The following is a 17480-nucleotide window of genomic DNA, read 5'->3' as shown; positions in this document are numbered from 1 at the left end:
CGTGAGCAGAGTATTCTGGTAAATCAGTGTAAGACCTCTCCCAAATTTGGCTAATTTTGTACTCCCACATTTTTTTAATGAAGCTCATATCCATAAATAGCTGTTATTTTCATATAAATTCTATCAAAAATGGAATCCCAAAATTACTCCCAATTTTTACTATCAATGAATGGCTGCTCATAACTCAGCAAATCAAATCTTTATATTCCATCTCCCTTGACAAAAGAGATAATTTTCATAATCAAATTATATTTCTATTTTATTTTATGGATTCTCTGGATAAATTCTATCAAAAATGGAATCCCAAAATTACTCACAATTTTTTTTTACTATTAATGAATGGCTGCTCATAACTCAGCAAATCAAATCTTTATATTCCATCTCCCTTGACAAAAGAGATAATTTTCATAATCAAATTATATTTCTTTTATTTTACGGATTCTCTGGATAAATTCTATCAAAAATGGAATCCCAAAATTACTCACAATTTTTTTTTACTATTAATGAATGGCTGCTCATAACTCAGCAAATCAAATCTTTATATTCCATCTCCCTTGACAAAAGAGATAATTTTCATAATCAAATTATATTTCTATTTTATTTTACAGATTCTCTGGATAAATTCTATCAAAAATGGAATCCCAAAATTACTCACAATTTTTTTTACTATTAATGAATGGCTGCTCATAACTCAGCAAATCAAATCTTTATATTCCATCTCCCTTGACAAAAGAGATAATTTTCATAATCAAATTATATTTCTATTTTATTTTATGGATTTTCTGGATAATCAATCCCATCCACATAAAACTATCCATTTCCAGACAGGCACACTGTCGGTGTCAACAATCTTAGATTGACACACAAAAACAACAAAACAAAAACACTAACATTGACACACAAAAACACACACACACATGCATTATACGTATTTGTTTGCATTGGAACCAGTATTTACAGATCAAGATGGGTGTCAATTTTATTTCAATTTCATAAAATTTGTCCTTCAATTTTAGAAATGCTAATACACAAATGGACCAAAAAGTTTATTCTTAGAAAACCCCTATGATGTCACATTGAAATTACCCTTTCAGTTCCCACAATAATTTATCCAAATGTGACTACATATCCATTTACCTGTCAGTCGACCACTGACTTATCAATCATGCGAAACAATAGTCCGAAATTCCCACCTGATCATCATGTGACTCTTGTCACTTGGTTTCCAAAAAAATTGCAAAGCAATTGTTCCAAACGTTGTAAGTTAAAAAATTGTTGTGCCCAAAATAAAAGATCCAATTTTGGCATTTGATCAATTAATTATTAATTTGCTAATAAGCAAAAAGAAAAAATGAATCATTCTTGCTCCGAAAACTTTTCAGACACAAGAATCATCGACAGTTATTCATGTCTGTCCAGTAATCTAATCTGTTGAGGCCAATCATCATTTGGGATTTGCAGCAATGAAGGCCTAATCGTTGTCTGAGGTACCGGTAAGCACTGGTACCCTTGAACTTGGTTTGCCCTATGAACTTGTCTTCCTGTTGGCATACGGACATCTTCTTCTCCAATGTCCCATCTCTCCACACTTGAAACACCGGTTTCTGTCAGTAGATTTCTGATTTCCCCTTGGATCATAAGAAAATTCTCTGTACTGTTCTTTTTGGGGAGACAAATGGGAATCAGATGGGACAACTGTCACTTTTATTCCTATTTTCGAGGGCAGTTGTGCATTTATCTCCTCCAATGTATCCTGTATCCTTTTTATTCTAAGTTCTAGGTCCGTTATCCATTCTTGCTATTCCCATTGTCTGGATTCACCATCCCAAAGATGGAATGCAAGTCAGTCTACCGTTAGATTCTGTCTCTTCCTGGCTTTCAATTTTTTGTCCTAATCTTTCCAATCGACTTCGCTCAAATGTACCATCTCTTGGAAACTCCTTAGCATGTCCCTTTGTCCAGAAATGCCAATTCTCGACCTCCCTTATAGCTTCAGCACCATAACGGTCATACATATAATATGTACAAGTACCTTTTTTGTGGAATATCTGGTTGTCCTTGTTTATTCTTGCAGGCTCCATTCCCCATTCTGCCTGTATGTGAATAACACTCAATATTCACTCAATGTACCAGGTAGATTACTAGGATCTGTGCTTTGGACTACACCTGTACACACCTGTACTATATGTACTGTAAATAATATCTACTGGGGTTTGTTCCACCTTTTATCAAAGTAGCGTTGGATGTGTTGTGGCTTGTTCCAGGTTCCTCTAAAGCTTCACTCGTACCTCCAGGAAGGATCTCTCCACCTGTTCAAACGGTGATTTCCAGAGAATCTCTCTCATCTGTGGCTTTTGCACAACCCAATCTCACAGATCGGTATTGCAGATGAGCTAAATGGGTCAGTATGAAATGGGTGAATCCGCAGGTATCCCGATCTGTTGAAGGGGGAACCAGACAATGGTAACCGCACATATATATATCCATACATAGACTCACCACCTTGCTCAATTTTCCAAGGTTGTCTTCCCATTGATAATATCTCACAAAGATATCAAAGCTTCTTTCTTGAGACCGCATCCTCATCAATCAATCAATCAATTTATTCAATTCAATTTATTTAATTAAATCAATTCAATCATTCAATTTCAATTAATCTATCAATATTCATCAATAAATCAAATTAATCACTCTAGATGACTCCCTGCACAAGCCCCCTCCCCAATGATGTCAGGATAGATCCATCCATTGACTGAGATCGAAGATCATCGGTCGTCACCTCTGATCCATAGCTCATGTTAATTGACGAATCACTGTTCTGTACTAGGGTCATATCTGACATAATTTTTTCATTTTGCCTGGTCACCACAAATTCGACTTTGCAACCACTAAAGGCAACTCATCCTTCATTCGTGAGACAGCCAAAATTGATGGCAGATATTAAACAGTTCATTTGGGAAAAAATCTCATTTTTTAATAGTACCCAAACCCTCTTGGCAATCCAAATTTCGTAAAACTCCTGAAATGTTGTATGAACAAACGACGATCAATTCATAATTTGCCAATTTTTTTTTCTTCAATCATGCTACAATTTTGAAACTCCATTGCTTGTAATACACAATTGATCCCATAGGGCTTGAAAGCTCTTTTCCAAGTTCGTGTAATCATTCTGCATTGAAGCCCTATGATATCATTCATAATAATCATCATGATTTTATAATCATCTCTCATAATCAACCAACAAGAACAACAAACATTTCCTGTATAAACAGTTTGCATATATCATGACATACATGTCTTCAAAAAAAACATTGTATGACCAAGAGAACAATGAACGGAAAGAGTGAAAAGTAAAAATAAAACTAATTAAAACTGCGAGCAGTGATGAACCAGGGACCATACTGCTCCATCCTGATTGAACCTGTGCGCGCCAGAGTCGTTGACAACGACAGCCCAGATCCGATTGTTCAAAGTTTCAACTCAATCGATCGAAAAATGAACGCAGGGATGCATTTTAAAGGTTTCCAAGAAATACAATATGGCCACCATGTCACGTGACCTATGACGTCATAATTAGTATATGCATCCAATCAAGTGACCTACTATAATTGGTCAAGGTATCAAGCTCATCTGACCAAAGGTTTGGCCTGCAGGTCGATACCAAGTTCATGGCATCACAATATTAATTAAATAGAAGAAATGCAGAGTCAGCACTTTTTTTAATTGGTGCGCCGTAGACTAATTAATCAAAAATGAAAATTCTGAGAAAAGAGCGTTCTTCGCCTTGGGGTGTAGTATATGTGTGCCAAGTTTCAACTCAATAGGTCAAAAATGAAAGAGGAGATAGGTTTTTTAAGATTTTCACTAAATCCAACATGGCCGCCACAAAACGTGACCTATGACGTCATACTTAGGATATGCATCGTCATATGGTGTCCCATACATGGTCAAAGTTTCAAATTCCTACGATGAAAGGTGTGACCTGTAGGTCGCCAACAAATTTCATGGAATCAGAATAATAATAATAATAATAATAATAATAATAATAATAATAATAATAACTAGAACTGCCACTTTAAAACTGCTGGCAGTGATGACCGGTTTACTCGCACCCACTTTTGATGCAACCCCACTGTTGATACAACCCCACTTTTGATACAACCCCACTTGTGATACAACCCCACTTTCATTGGACATGCTTTGACACAACCCCCTTGGATACAACCCCGACACACACACACACACACACACACACACACACACACACACACACACACACACACACACATCCCCCCTACCCCCTCCCACACACACACCCACACCCCTCCCCCCACATGCACACCCTTCCAAACACACACACACACCCACACACACACATCCCTCCCCCCCCCCCCACACACACACACACATCCCTCCCCCCACACACACACACACACATCCCCCCTACACACACACACACACACACACACACACACACACACACACACACATGCACACACACATACACACATCCCCCCTAACCCCACCCACACCCCTACCCCCAAACACACACACACGCACACACAACCAACCCCCCCCCCCCCACCTACACACAAACACACACACACATCCCTCCCCCCACACACATACACACACATCCCCCCTACACCTACACACACACACACACACACACACACACACACATACACACGCACACACACACATACACACATCCCCCCTAACCCCACCCACACCCCTACCCCCATACACACACACACACACACAACCAACCCCCCCCCCCCCACCTACACACAAACACACACACACATCCCTCCACCCCCCCCACACACACACATCCCCCCTACACACACACACGCTTATTTTTCAAGATAAGCAGGTTGCAAGGTCAGACATATATATGGTGGCGGCCATCTTGGATTTTGACGTGGCGACCCAATTTTCGATAGCGTTCTTCCTTGTGCCTAGATACACCCACACACCAAATTAGAAGTTGCTACTTCGCTTATTTTTCAAGATATGCAGGTTGCAAGGTTCAGACATACATGGTGGTGGCCGACTTGGATTTTTCCGTGGCGACCCAATTTTCAATAGCTGGCGCATGCGCAGATGGGTTGCACTGCGATGCCACTGAAAAGCGACTGAGAAAACCGCGCATGCGCAGATCGCGGACATGATTCATTTCGATTTATATCTTTATTTAATTTCCGAAAAGACGTCTGAATTCGAAAATCGCGTGATGACGTCACGACGTAAATGCATTTCTTCATATAACTTCAGATCGGCTGGATGGATTGTGACGAAATAAACGGCATCGTGTAGGGCATTTATTTGCGCAAATTTCAAGACCAATTACGACCATGACAGCCATTTCCTTCTCGCACAGCACCTTACGTAATATGTGGATGGATGTTTGCATATGCGCAAATGGGCCATTGTATTTTCGTGTATTACGTACGCGCTTTGATGGGCTTACTTTCAGTGAAATACGATCGAGTTTAAAATAGTCAGAATTTGAGCAAATCTGTTTCATTTGTTTGTTAATATGCCTCATCTATTGACAAATCTGCAATTATAATTTTTTTTGAAGTTCAAATGACCGCGGGAGATCGCGTTATCATGAGCACGTTATGGAAAGACAAAATGGTGTGTTTCTTCTTCTTGAACAATAAAGACATAGCTTCGCGACCGTACATCCAATCATCTTGAAATTTTGCACACTTGTTACTCTTCATGACTTCTACTACAGTATGAAGTTTCACGTCGATCAATAAAGCGATTCAAGAGATATCCTTTTTTTTTTTTTTAAATCGTTTAATTAACGATATCTGCCAAACCACGTGACCTATCGTAAATTCTAAAATGACATTTTAGTAGACTGACATGCTGAACAGACCTGTGAAGTTTCTCCTCGATTGGATCAAAAATGAGGGAGGAGCTACGTTTTAAAGGTTCATGCTTTAAACCGTCATAACTCTGAAACCATATGTCAGATGACGTCGCCCTCGTTGACTTTTTTGTTCGTCATGGGCATGCGATTCTGCCTGCAAAGATTGGCCTCGATCTGTTCAGCCGTTGCAGAGAAAAAGGGGTTTTCGTGTTTTCACGAAAAACAAGATGGCGTCCGAAGCACGTGACCTGCGACGTCATAATTACCATTAAAATATTCTACAGACCGAGTCCCTCCTATGGTGAAAATTTTATCTCAATCGGCCCTATTATTGCAGAGAAAATGTTTTTTAAAGGAAATTAAAACTGAAAATGGCAAACGCACTGATGTCGGATGATGTCGTGGCCTGGGAGGACAAAATGGTGTGTTTCTTCTTCTTTCAACAATAAAGACTTTAGCTTCGTGACCGTACATCCAATCATCTTGAAATTTTGTACACTTGTTCCACCTGATGAGAGCTACATTGCATTAAAAATTCAAGTCGATCCATGCAGTGGTTCAAGAGTTACAAGCTTTTTAAAATTTAACTTCCATTATTTATTGCGGCCAAACCATGTGACTTAAAAAAACGTCTCAAGTAACGATTAAACATCCCCCCATGAGGAACATTTGTGTAAAGTTTCCACTCGATGCCTCCACAAATTATGGAGGTGATTCCATTTCTAGTTTGAGATTTTAAAACGTCATAACTCTGAAACCACGTGTCGGATGACATCGTGCTCGCTGACCTTTTTGTTCGCCATGGGTATGCGAATATGCATGCCAAGTTTGGGCTCGATCCGTTCAGCCGTTGCGGAGAAAAAGGGTTTTTTGTGTTTTTTCACGGAAAACAAGATGGCGGCCGAACCATGTGACGTATGACTTCGAAAATTTTCGCATTCTGAGTTTTTTTTAACTAAGCATCTGGGAAAAAAATCTCATTTTCGGGGGAGAAAAACTGTGTTTGATGAATTCTAACCTCTTAACGTTAGCATTTTTGATATACTCAATACACATGTTTTTTGTTCCCATTGCAGAGTTCTTTAGAATGAGCCATTCCTCAAATTTTTCCATTGAGCCGTTTCGGAGATACAGAGGGGCAAAGTTGAAGGTGTTTTACAAGATGGCGCCCATACCACGTGACCTATGACGTCATCATTAGCATTAAAAAATTCTACGAGCCTAGCCGATCATTTGATGAAAATTTCCTGTCAATCCGACCAGCGGTTGCTGAGAAACTTAATTATGAAGTTTTCAGAGGTGCAAAATAGGGTGGAAGAATAATAATAAGAAAAACTCTAGCAGTAATATAATAGGTTACTCTCCATTTCATGGAGAGTAAACCTAATAATCTGAGCAATTTCAAAAGGGTACCTATGGTCCCCTAACAAGTACAGATACATTCAAAGTACATTGCCCCCATGCCAAATAATTAAATGCTAATAAGCATTTATTTGCCGGGGCGCCTCATCGAGGCTGCATTGGGAGGGAGAGGTGTACGCTAATTGATTGATTAATTGTATAATTAAAATCAATAACAGATTATCACAAAATATTTTCTTAATCAATTGGCTAATAGCATAACTAAACCACAAGTGCTTCATCCGAAGATGTATCTTTTAGGAATTTAATTAAATAAGTCCTTTATAAAAATTAAATAATTCATTGATAAATCAAAAATATCCTTGATAGCCACATCACTTGGTCACTGGCATGTCCAAATATCAGCTTCCTAATTCAAAAGGTGCCTGAGTTAATGGACAGAAGAAAAAGGAAATTTGATTAATTAAATAAGTACTTCATTAATCGCTAATAATTAAATAACTCCTCAATTTTCATCCGATTCACTTGAAATTTGAATGGGATTTACATATCAGCAAACAGAATTCAACCAACAACTATTTTTTTTTTTGAGATCACCATAGGCCAAAAGAGCAACATAGGCCAAAAGTCAACAACAATTTCAAATTTCTAAAATCCTCAACTTTCATCTGATTGACTTGAAGTGTGAAGAGGATTTGCATATCAGGTCACTGAAATTGAACCACCAACTCTTATTCAACCCGGGCGAAGCCGGGTACCTCAGCTAGTCATCTTATATGAGCCTCAACTCAAGTGAGTTCAAGTGCAAAATGAAGAACGAGATAGAGAGAGAGAGAGAGAGAGAGAGAGAGAGAGAGAGAGAGAGAGAGAGAGAGAGAGAGAGAGAGAGAGAGAGAGAGAGAGAGAGAGAAAGAGAAGGGGAGAGAGAGAGAGAAGGGGAGAGAGAGAGAGAAGGGGAGAGAGAGAGAGAAGGGGAGAGAGAGAGAAGGGGAGAGAGAGAGAGAAGGGGAGAGAGAGAGAAGGGGAGAGAGAGAGAGAAGGGGAGAGAGAGAGAGAAGGGGAGAGAGAGAGAAGGGGAGAGAGAGAGAAGGGGAGAGAGAGAGAAGGGGAGAGAGAGAGAGAAGGGGAGAGAGGGAGGGGGGGGGGTTAGGGAGGGAGCAAGGGAGGGAGGGGGGGGATACAGGTAACACAGGGAGGACAGAGGAGTGGAGGGATAGATGGAGGAATAACACAGGATGGATCGAGGAGGAAGAAGGAGGAAGGAAGAAGGGATGGGAGAAAATGGCGCAAGGGCAGCATGCGTCACTGCCGAGCCCCCTTCAGTGCCCAGCAATGACGATGCCTGGAGTTGCAAGTTTACAATGCCTGGAGATGGCATAGGAAAGCACAGGAATAAAGCACAGCAATGCGAGCACAGGCACAGGAAAAAACAAAAAAACAACAGCACTGGCTTTGCTTCCTGGAAGCTTCCCGCAAAACGTCTGCCAATGGGAACTAGAGGGAGGGGAGGGGGGTGGAAGGGGGGGGGACACAGAGGAGTGAGGGGGGTAGGGGGGAACAGCGAGGGGAGGGAGCAGGAGCAAGAGATAGGTAGCTGCACAGGTAGCCGAAATGGAAATGAGGGACAATGAGGAGGGGTTCCTGTGACAGATTTTTTTGTAAAAAAAAATGTTCGATTTTACCCTGGGGGCATTGGTATGCAATTTTCATCCAATCGCCCTCTTTCATAATAATTCTGGACGGGCATCAGATGGCATTGTCTGTCATTAATTTATATGTCGATCGAACGCGTTTTAGGTATTATACAAAATGGCGGGAATTTTTTTTTCCTCTCCTCCCCCTGTTTTTTTTTCCCCCTTACTTTGGACCCACGGTTTTGTTCTACACAATTTCGTTTAATTTGTCTAAATCCAACTAGCCGTTCCAAAGATATAAGCCATTTTGTCGCGATACCATAAGTTGAAGGAGAGAAAAAAAAAAAAATATATATATATATATATATATATATATATATATCCATTGCCCGCTGCCTCTCGCACGCCAAGCGAGTCGCGTGCCTTGAGCAAGTGCAAAACAAGTGTACTGAGTGTAAACGAGTGTACGAGTGTGAACGAGTGTACGAGCCTTACACGACTCGCAAACAAATCGTCCCATGGTGCACTCATGGGTCGATTTGCTTCCAGTACATAGTAAGGCTTTTAATAACCAGCGTATTCGTGCGACCATGCACGAATCCTTGCAAACACGCAGTCCCAATTACACAGGTGAATGCAGGCAAACACACAGACGCGCGTCTCACAGCCCGCGCGCTTCGCGCACATCAGTGGCGCGTTTCTCAGTGGCGCGTGTCAGACGAACTGGCGCATTGATTACACAGCGCAGGAAAAATATGTATTTACAGAAAATCGTTAAAACTCAAATAATAGCTAAAAATCGTTGGCGATGTCCCATCCGTGACCTTGTTCGCCCATTCACCACCCCTGACTCGACATAACGGATCTCGATCACTACCCAGCGCGTACGCATCGTAATGAGAATTCAACGGAATTACGAATCAAAAAAAGAACGAGCAGACATTCGCAGGACGTTACTTCGGACAACGTTACATCGTTAAATCGTTACATATATTATTATATACAAGGTCGACCAAAAAATTATATCTTAATCATACAGAAAATGGTTCTTTGTGTAAGTCCACAGCACCGGAGGCCAGCTCAAAAAATGGTTCTTTGTGGTTTACACAGCACCCAGACCAACTCAAATGGATCTTTGTGTAGCTACACAGCACCGAGCAAAAGGGTCGCATCTGTATTTTTCCTTCTCAGGGCTTTCGTGCACCAATAGTGCATTGTGGAGACGCCCAGACACCACCTCCTCCATATATATACAAAATAACTAAACATAGGTTCGTACATCATAATGGACCAATCTACAAGAAGCCACGCTTACCTTTCAGAATGACCTTGTCGATGTCCAATTGATCCCTGTACGGTAGCCACCAAATTGTTGGAGAATGTTGAGAAGACTCAGGAGACTCCAATGACCGAAACAGCTTTTACAAAGTAAAGATTTATTATAATTAATAAGTCACCTGTTTCAAAAGAATAAGGAACTATAATAACTAAACGAATTGGTAATTCAAGTCGATGGTTCTTCTTCTTTGGCCGGTCCTCTGCGCAGCGCTGTTCACAGGGACACTCGTTCCATTCCGTTCCGTAGGACAAGGGTTCTGGTGATAAATCTGCTTCTCCAAGAAATGTCCACATTTTTATGGGCACAGAAGTTTTAATCCTCTCTGCGCTAATTTTAATCCCTTCTCCGCAAAATACTAATCCTTTCTCCGCAAATGTTACTCAGTCATCCATGCTCGCCTCACCGGCACCAGCTCGCGGCACCAGCTCGCCCCCCCCCCCCCCCCCAGGCGTTGACAACCATCCCCTCCTGCTGGGAGTTCCTCCAACCCTACATTTGCTTCACAATAGTAAAAGGCCTAGGAATGTGCTCAAGCCCAGGGCCATGACAAGGCGAACAAAGGATTCCCAGGTTTCCTTATCTCCGTGCTCCGAGGTCCAAATTCCTGACATTCTTTTGAACCACCTGCGACTACCTGCTCCGTTACCAATCCCAACCAATATGAGTTACACTTCCACAATGTCATACTTCCGCAGATCACCGTAAGTGCTGTTTATGCGTTGATGTTATACTTCCGCAGATCACTGTAAGTGCTGTTTATGCGTTGATGTCGTACTTTCGCAGATTACCCGAAGTGTGCTGTGTATGTGTTGTCGTACTTCCACAGATCACCGTAAGTGCTGTTTATGCATTGATGTCGTACTTAGAACGTCCTTGTTTGCGACAAAAATGAATGGATCCCATCTCAGCTCAGTGGTTTTCCATTAAATTCAGCTGTTGGCGGGAATGTGACTGGACGTACCGATCAGCTCGAGATCATAAATGTTATGACTTGATTTCAACAGATATTAAATAACCCAGGATAATCAAACAAAGAGATTGTTTGACAATGAAATGAGTTGATAGCAAACGCTGGACACAATTTTTGTTCAAACTAAAAATGAATAAAAATGTCGTTTTCACGATTTCATTACTGTTCTGACAAATTACTCCATTTTCCTATCTAATAAGTATGTGGAGTAATTTATACCTTTTTGTTTTTACTGTGATCCAGTTCCATCCATCTGCAGCTTGAAATGGAAGGCTCCATTGTAGGGTTCATACTAATAATACATGAGGAGGGATTAACCCTCCCCAGAATGCAATTACACGATATTTGTTCACCATTAATGCACCGAATATAAAAAAGTACATCCGGATATCATTATACTGTTATTTAATTTGAAATGCATCATTCCCCAGAAACTGAGACTATTAATTGTTGATTATAGAGTGCTGAAGCAATAACGTACCATTAACTCTCGTTCCCACTCACCCTCATTCTAAAACAAATGTGAACTTGCCATTTAATTGGAGCAGTTCAAAGCTTCAAGGTTGACCCCATGCATTGAGTTATGTCTGATACTATGAAATATATTGTGAAATACCAGCCGTTGCATGAACTCTGAAAGTGAAAGTCTTTTTTACATAATTTTCAGCATTTAAACACAAGAGTGGTAATTGCCGAATGGTTAATCATAATTGTTGTAACATGGGTGCAAATCAACATCTCATGAAAATATAGGAATACGAGAAAAATCCATGGATGAGATGGAGAGGTGTTGAAATCCTATTTTGGGTGGTCAAACCTGGATCCACTTTGACCCCAGTAAACCCCCTTACACCCCGATTTTTTTTTAATGCCGTGAACAAACTTTAGTCACAACACAACAAATATAATTTGTGCCAAATTTGATCGCAATCCCATCAGCGGTTTCGGAGAACAAGTTTCAAGTGTTTACGGACTGACTGACTGACTGACTGACGGATGGACGGACAGATGGACGGACAGATGGACGGACTGACAAAGCGCCATCGCATAAGCTCCCTTGAACTTCGTTCCAGGTGAGCTAAAAACCAAACGCACACACACATGGACACTTATCCTTTTAGCAATAGATGCAAAAATTTAGTATAATTTCTCTTGTGGCCCCGGAACCAAACAAATAAAAAATTATAACAGCCCATACAGCTCCCATTCCCAACATGATTAATAGTAAATATTCTCATTTTAAACTTAACCTGACCATTCCCAAACTCCAGATATGTCATTCCCATCGGTGTTCAGAAGCAGCCATTCCAGATACACAAGCTTTCTGTATTTTCATGTTGTGAAGATATCCTTTGCCAAAGAGATGGTTACTGTTAGCTGGTAATCATGCACAGCATCGGCTTTCCAATTGTAGACATCCATTAATTTAAATCACCAAGCCTCCCATGTTCACAGGAGGCATTCCCACAGGGTTCAAAGTCCATTCACTGGGAGCGATATGTCGAGGTTTGTGTAACACACACCCGTCCACTTGGGCCTTGCACGGGCCCACATGGTCAGTTGTTTTCTGTATGGGCAGCCGCCCATTCAATGCGCTGAGAAAGTTCTCCACATCTTTTGTTGTGCAGAGGCACAGTGGTTTCTCTCAAATATTTTTCCAAGAATTTTTGGCTTCTTTTCAGGAGCTTTTGTTGGGTAACAATCCTTATCTCACACACACAATATACTTTACTGTGCCCCGAGGATCACTATTTCCAGGGGTTTCTGGGCATGCGCTCCAACCATTCTGGGGTGGTTTACGGCATTTTGAAAGTCTCGTATTAGGGAGATATTGTTCTGTGCTGCCTTTTCATAAATAATGTTTACTGTTCTCCCCAAGTTGCCCTGAGGGCATTAAGCCACATTTTGTGGAATGCTGTTGTATGTACACAATATGAGACGGCACAGACAGATTACCCCTGCCCTGAACCTCATTAAAAAAGATAGCTGGGATTTCACAATACAACAGTGAAATGGTAATTTTTATGAGACTATCTGGGTTTCTATGTGTGAAGAAAAAAGTATCTATCTCTTCTCTTCAAATTCGCAGCCATCTCCTTTGGACCATCTCTCTCCATTGCACCTCTTCTCCTGTTCCTCCATTTCTTTGTTTTCTCATTCTATCTACCATCTTTTTCTTATCACATTTCTTCCTCTTCTCCTCCTCTTAATCTTATTTCTCCTCTTATTCTTCCTCTTCTTCTCCAGCAACAGTCACTCATGACATTTTACGCTGAGAAACACGTAACACAAAACGTGCACATCTCTGTCCAATTGGCGTTACATCATTTGCGGAAGTCTCTTTTCACCAACCCTTGCTCGATTTCCTTTCCAAGGGTAAGGCCCGAAATTTCAGCCTCTCTTCTCTCCACGGCAGATCAATCATTTAAGGTGTTTATTTCCTATTTGCCTTGACTTATTTTGCCACCCACACAGATTGCTAATTTTGTGCTGAGAATAGCGATTATCTTCTTTCTTTGCACATAAAACAGCTTGGCAAATATGATATTTATCTTCCCTTCTGCAGGGTACCTTTGTGTTGAAACCTGACCAGATGCAGGTATGTGAAATGTGTTCCACAATCATTAATATTAGTCCTCCACTAGACAGGTTATTTATGCCATTGGTTTTTCACATATTACACACTTGTCATTTATGCAGACTCTCAACCCCCTTCTCATTGTCGTGTTCATCCCCATTTTTGATCTTGGACTTTATCCTCTTATCAAGAAATGCGGCATCAATTTCACGTAAGTCGGACTGACCGTACACGTTGTGTCGTGTTATGTGTTTCTCCTGCAGCAGTTCTTTGATGGAGGTACTACCAATGATTGCAACAATAATGGGAGTCACCAAGAAGGCTTTGTTACTTCTAACAGTCTTCATGTTACCCTCATTGTGTGTGTGTGTGTGTGTGTGTGTGTGTGTGTGTGTGTGTGTGTGTATGTATGTGTGTGTGTGTGTGTGTGTGTGTGTGTGTGTGTGTGTGTGTGTGTGTGTGTGCGTGTGTGCGTGCGCACATGCGAGCACGCTTGTTTTAGTTGGTAGTAATCTCATTATTGAATGGAGCAAGAGGTGAGAAATTTAGCAGTAGTAAAGTGACTTTCAGGCCACCGTGCAGTATGCTGCTAACAGTAACCATGGCCATCCTGTGAATTTTGGGGGGAAAAAACAATCTTGTGCGTATATACAGTAAATCCATATAATGGGTTTGAATATCGCAGTTTTGACCAATTATGGGCAACGTCTTTATGTACTGATTTAGTTATTGCGGACTTGATTTCAACAAATCACAGTTTTTGAGCTGAGTTGTGATGGTTATTTCGCACCACGAGACTTTTGTTGTTTCTCACACATCGTTAATAAAGGCCCCGTCAAAGCGTAAAACAAAAGTGATTATTTAATTTAATTTATTCGCTGGCTTAGGAGCTGCAGAACGATTTATAATAGAAATGCATTCTCAGATTACAGAAGGAAACAATTTAAGAGATTAATAGGGAAGAATATTGAGGGGTCTGTACGCATTACAGAAGGGAGGGGCATATTTAATCTGCTTCAACCAGCATGAGACTCATCGTAAAGATGATTAGATTTTGGTTCCGGTCCCCATCCAGATCTGGCCGACTGCATATTTATATATGTTGAGGAAAATGTATAGGTATAATGTATATCATGTTTGTTCGTTCCAAATGCATTTCCAAACCTCTGGCTCCATTTCCCCAAAATTTAGTGCATCACATTATTGTAATTGTTAACACATAGAAGGTCAACATCAATAAAAACTTTCAATTCTCAATCAAATCAATGTAAAAACATGTAATAATGGGGCTTTTTCCGATCAAGCATTGTACGTTATGGCACTCTCTCGGCCGGGAAAGGAACGGATCTTTAACTGTGCCTGCATGTTCGAAGGGGAGGTTGATGCTCTGTCACAAATCCAACCTCAGAATGAAAAGTAGTATAAAAATGGTCCACTATCTCCAAGGGACTACACTGGCCAGTGAGCTAGTCTAATGACTTGTAGCATGATCCCGTACAACCTTAAAAAAGGAAATGAAGATAGCGTTTGGCCCATCATTTTTGTGTTGCACTTAACCACCTTTAGAGGCCATTTGTCCCCACAGAGCAGGGGTTGGCCTTTTTCGGGCACAGTGGTCCCCCTTTTTTGAAGCAATGTTTTACGGCCGGATGCCCTTCCTGCCGCCAACACTGCTAGTCACCTCTTGCGACACACAGGGAATTACCAGTGAGCTGGTACTCAATTTGCCGACCTCGGAGGGATGACAGGTTGAGTCAACTCCCCTGGCATTAATTCAGCAATCAACTGGGATTCAAACCCTAGGATCCTAGGATCCCAAGCCAGCACCCTAACCGTTAAGCCAACACCAGGTTGCACTCCGAAGTTAATTTTTGCTGCGGGTGTATAATGTCGATTTCTTGGCTCAAAGGTTTTTTTTCTTGGCGTTTCTTTCCCTGGCCAATTATTCCGCCATATGTTCCTCTGCGGTGTCCCTTTATCCTGCTGTTGATGTGTTTCCCTCTTTTCCCTTCTGTTAATGCATTTAGAACTTTGCTTAGTTTTGACTTAAACTTAGCTGAGGACTGGCTGCATAAACCATCCTTAAGGAAATATTTGAGGATTTAGTTAAATATTTCCTTAAGTTTCCCTGAAAGGACATCGATAATTTGAGGATGGTTGCATGTATATGCATATTCCTTAAGGATTTTGTTTTAAAACCTTACTTATACTCAAAGGAGCACCCACCCCTTCTTAAGCAACAACCTTTGAGTTTCCAATTGGTGCTCTTAATGGAAATTGGTCATTGCAGTGCGGTGCCAGAAGCTGCTAGAGCAATATTTCCGCAATTGAGAAATTATTGTACATTGCGAAACATTCTCTGAGTAGCGAGCGGCACAGTGACTCGGATGGCATTTTCACCCTTTCATGCATGACATCCAGAATATTTTGCTTCCTTTCACACTCGTATTTAACTTTCATAATTTCACAGTATTACCATTCTCAGAAAGTTTCCAAACATTGACTGCACACATTATTAAACACATTTACAATAAAATTCTCAAAGAGAAATGATTGAATTTTATGCAAAAATCATTTTATTCCTCCTTCATCCGAAAGCATGTGTACACCATGCAACATATGCCAATCGTCATTTAAAATCACGTGTTCATGGTGGGTTCTTGCTTTTGGACGCCTCTTCCTTTCACCAATCTGAATGGTTGCCTGGCATAACACTGGCTCCTAAGGATTTCCTCAACCTCAAGGAAATCCTTACTTTAATATTTCCTAAGGGTTGTCTATGCAACAGCACTTAAGGAAATCCTTCGCTAAGGAATCACAGTGTACCTTAAGGTAAATCTTTCCTTAAGGATAAGGGAATTTTATGCAACCGGGCCTATGTTTTTTATGCTTTACGACACTTACTTAATGGAAAGTTGGGTCACCTGATCAAGATCAGTCCAAATAACCTGATCTTGTTCAGGTGACCCAACTTGCCATTAATAAACTAGCAACGGTACCCTCCCTATAGGCGGGGCTTCAATTGGGAGGCCCAAATGAAAAGGAAAAATATCAGAAATTGAAGGCTTTTTTATTTTAAACGATTCATATAAACATCCGTTGAATCATATCACATGCAAATCATCAAAATCTAAACAGTACATGACACCCATTTTGAAAAAAAAAAAGAATTCTTCAAAACGGAAGCGGCCGCTACACGTCTTTCTCAATCGCACGTTTATGTGTGAAGAGTGTGCGCCAAATCTGTAACACGGAAGCAGCCGCTACACCTGTTTCTCAGTCGCTTTGCACACGCTGCCATGTTACTTCGGAGCCGCACGTTTATATAGGAAGAGTTCGTCAGGAGTCGATCTACTCTCTCCTGGTACATAGAATAAACAGTATTTGTAGAATTTCAACAAAAGCCACATCACTGTTCATATCGATAAATATTATTCCATCGTGTTTGGGAAAATTTGAAAACTTTGAAAAATTGGAAAAACAATATAGCCTATTTTACTCCCAGGGGTCCCAGGATTACCCACCCAAAATATCGTTGCGATCGGTTGAGCCGTTTTTGCTGTACCTTCGAACGGACGGACGGACATTTGGTGAATTATAGTAAGATGCAGGTCATTATGCATGGCTTCTTCTGCTCTGTGCTATTACTTTGAGTACCTTGACTGATTTCCCTACTTTGGCTGTGCTGTATCCTTAGCCTTTGCTGGTAT

At 40.8% G+C, this 17480-nt stretch overlaps 1 protein-coding gene across 12 annotated transcripts in view; it reads left to right on the top strand.

Moving 5' to 3' along the window:
- LOC137417105 (solute carrier family 15 member 2) overlaps positions 1–17480 on the top strand; it is a 450049-nt gene that overhangs the window by 220152 nt on the left and 212417 nt on the right. For all 12 annotated transcript variants that reach the window (XM_078785954.1, XM_078785950.1, XM_078785959.1 and 9 more), the window contains 2 exons: positions 13759–13791; positions 13893–13981. In XM_078785954.1, coding sequence (XP_078642080.1) covers positions 13759–13791; positions 13893–13981 — 122 coding nt within the window. The remainder of the gene's footprint in view (positions 1–13758; positions 13792–13892; positions 13982–17480) is intronic.

Source organism: Myxine glutinosa, chromosome 10 (genome assembly GCF_964187855.1).
Source record: "Myxine glutinosa chromosome 10, kmMyxGlut1.1, whole genome shotgun sequence".
Taxonomy (NCBI): Eukaryota; Metazoa; Chordata; class Myxini; order Myxiniformes; family Myxinidae; genus Myxine; species Myxine glutinosa.
Note: the sequence above shows the minus strand (reverse complement) of the source record. Positions and strands in the feature narration are given on the sequence as shown.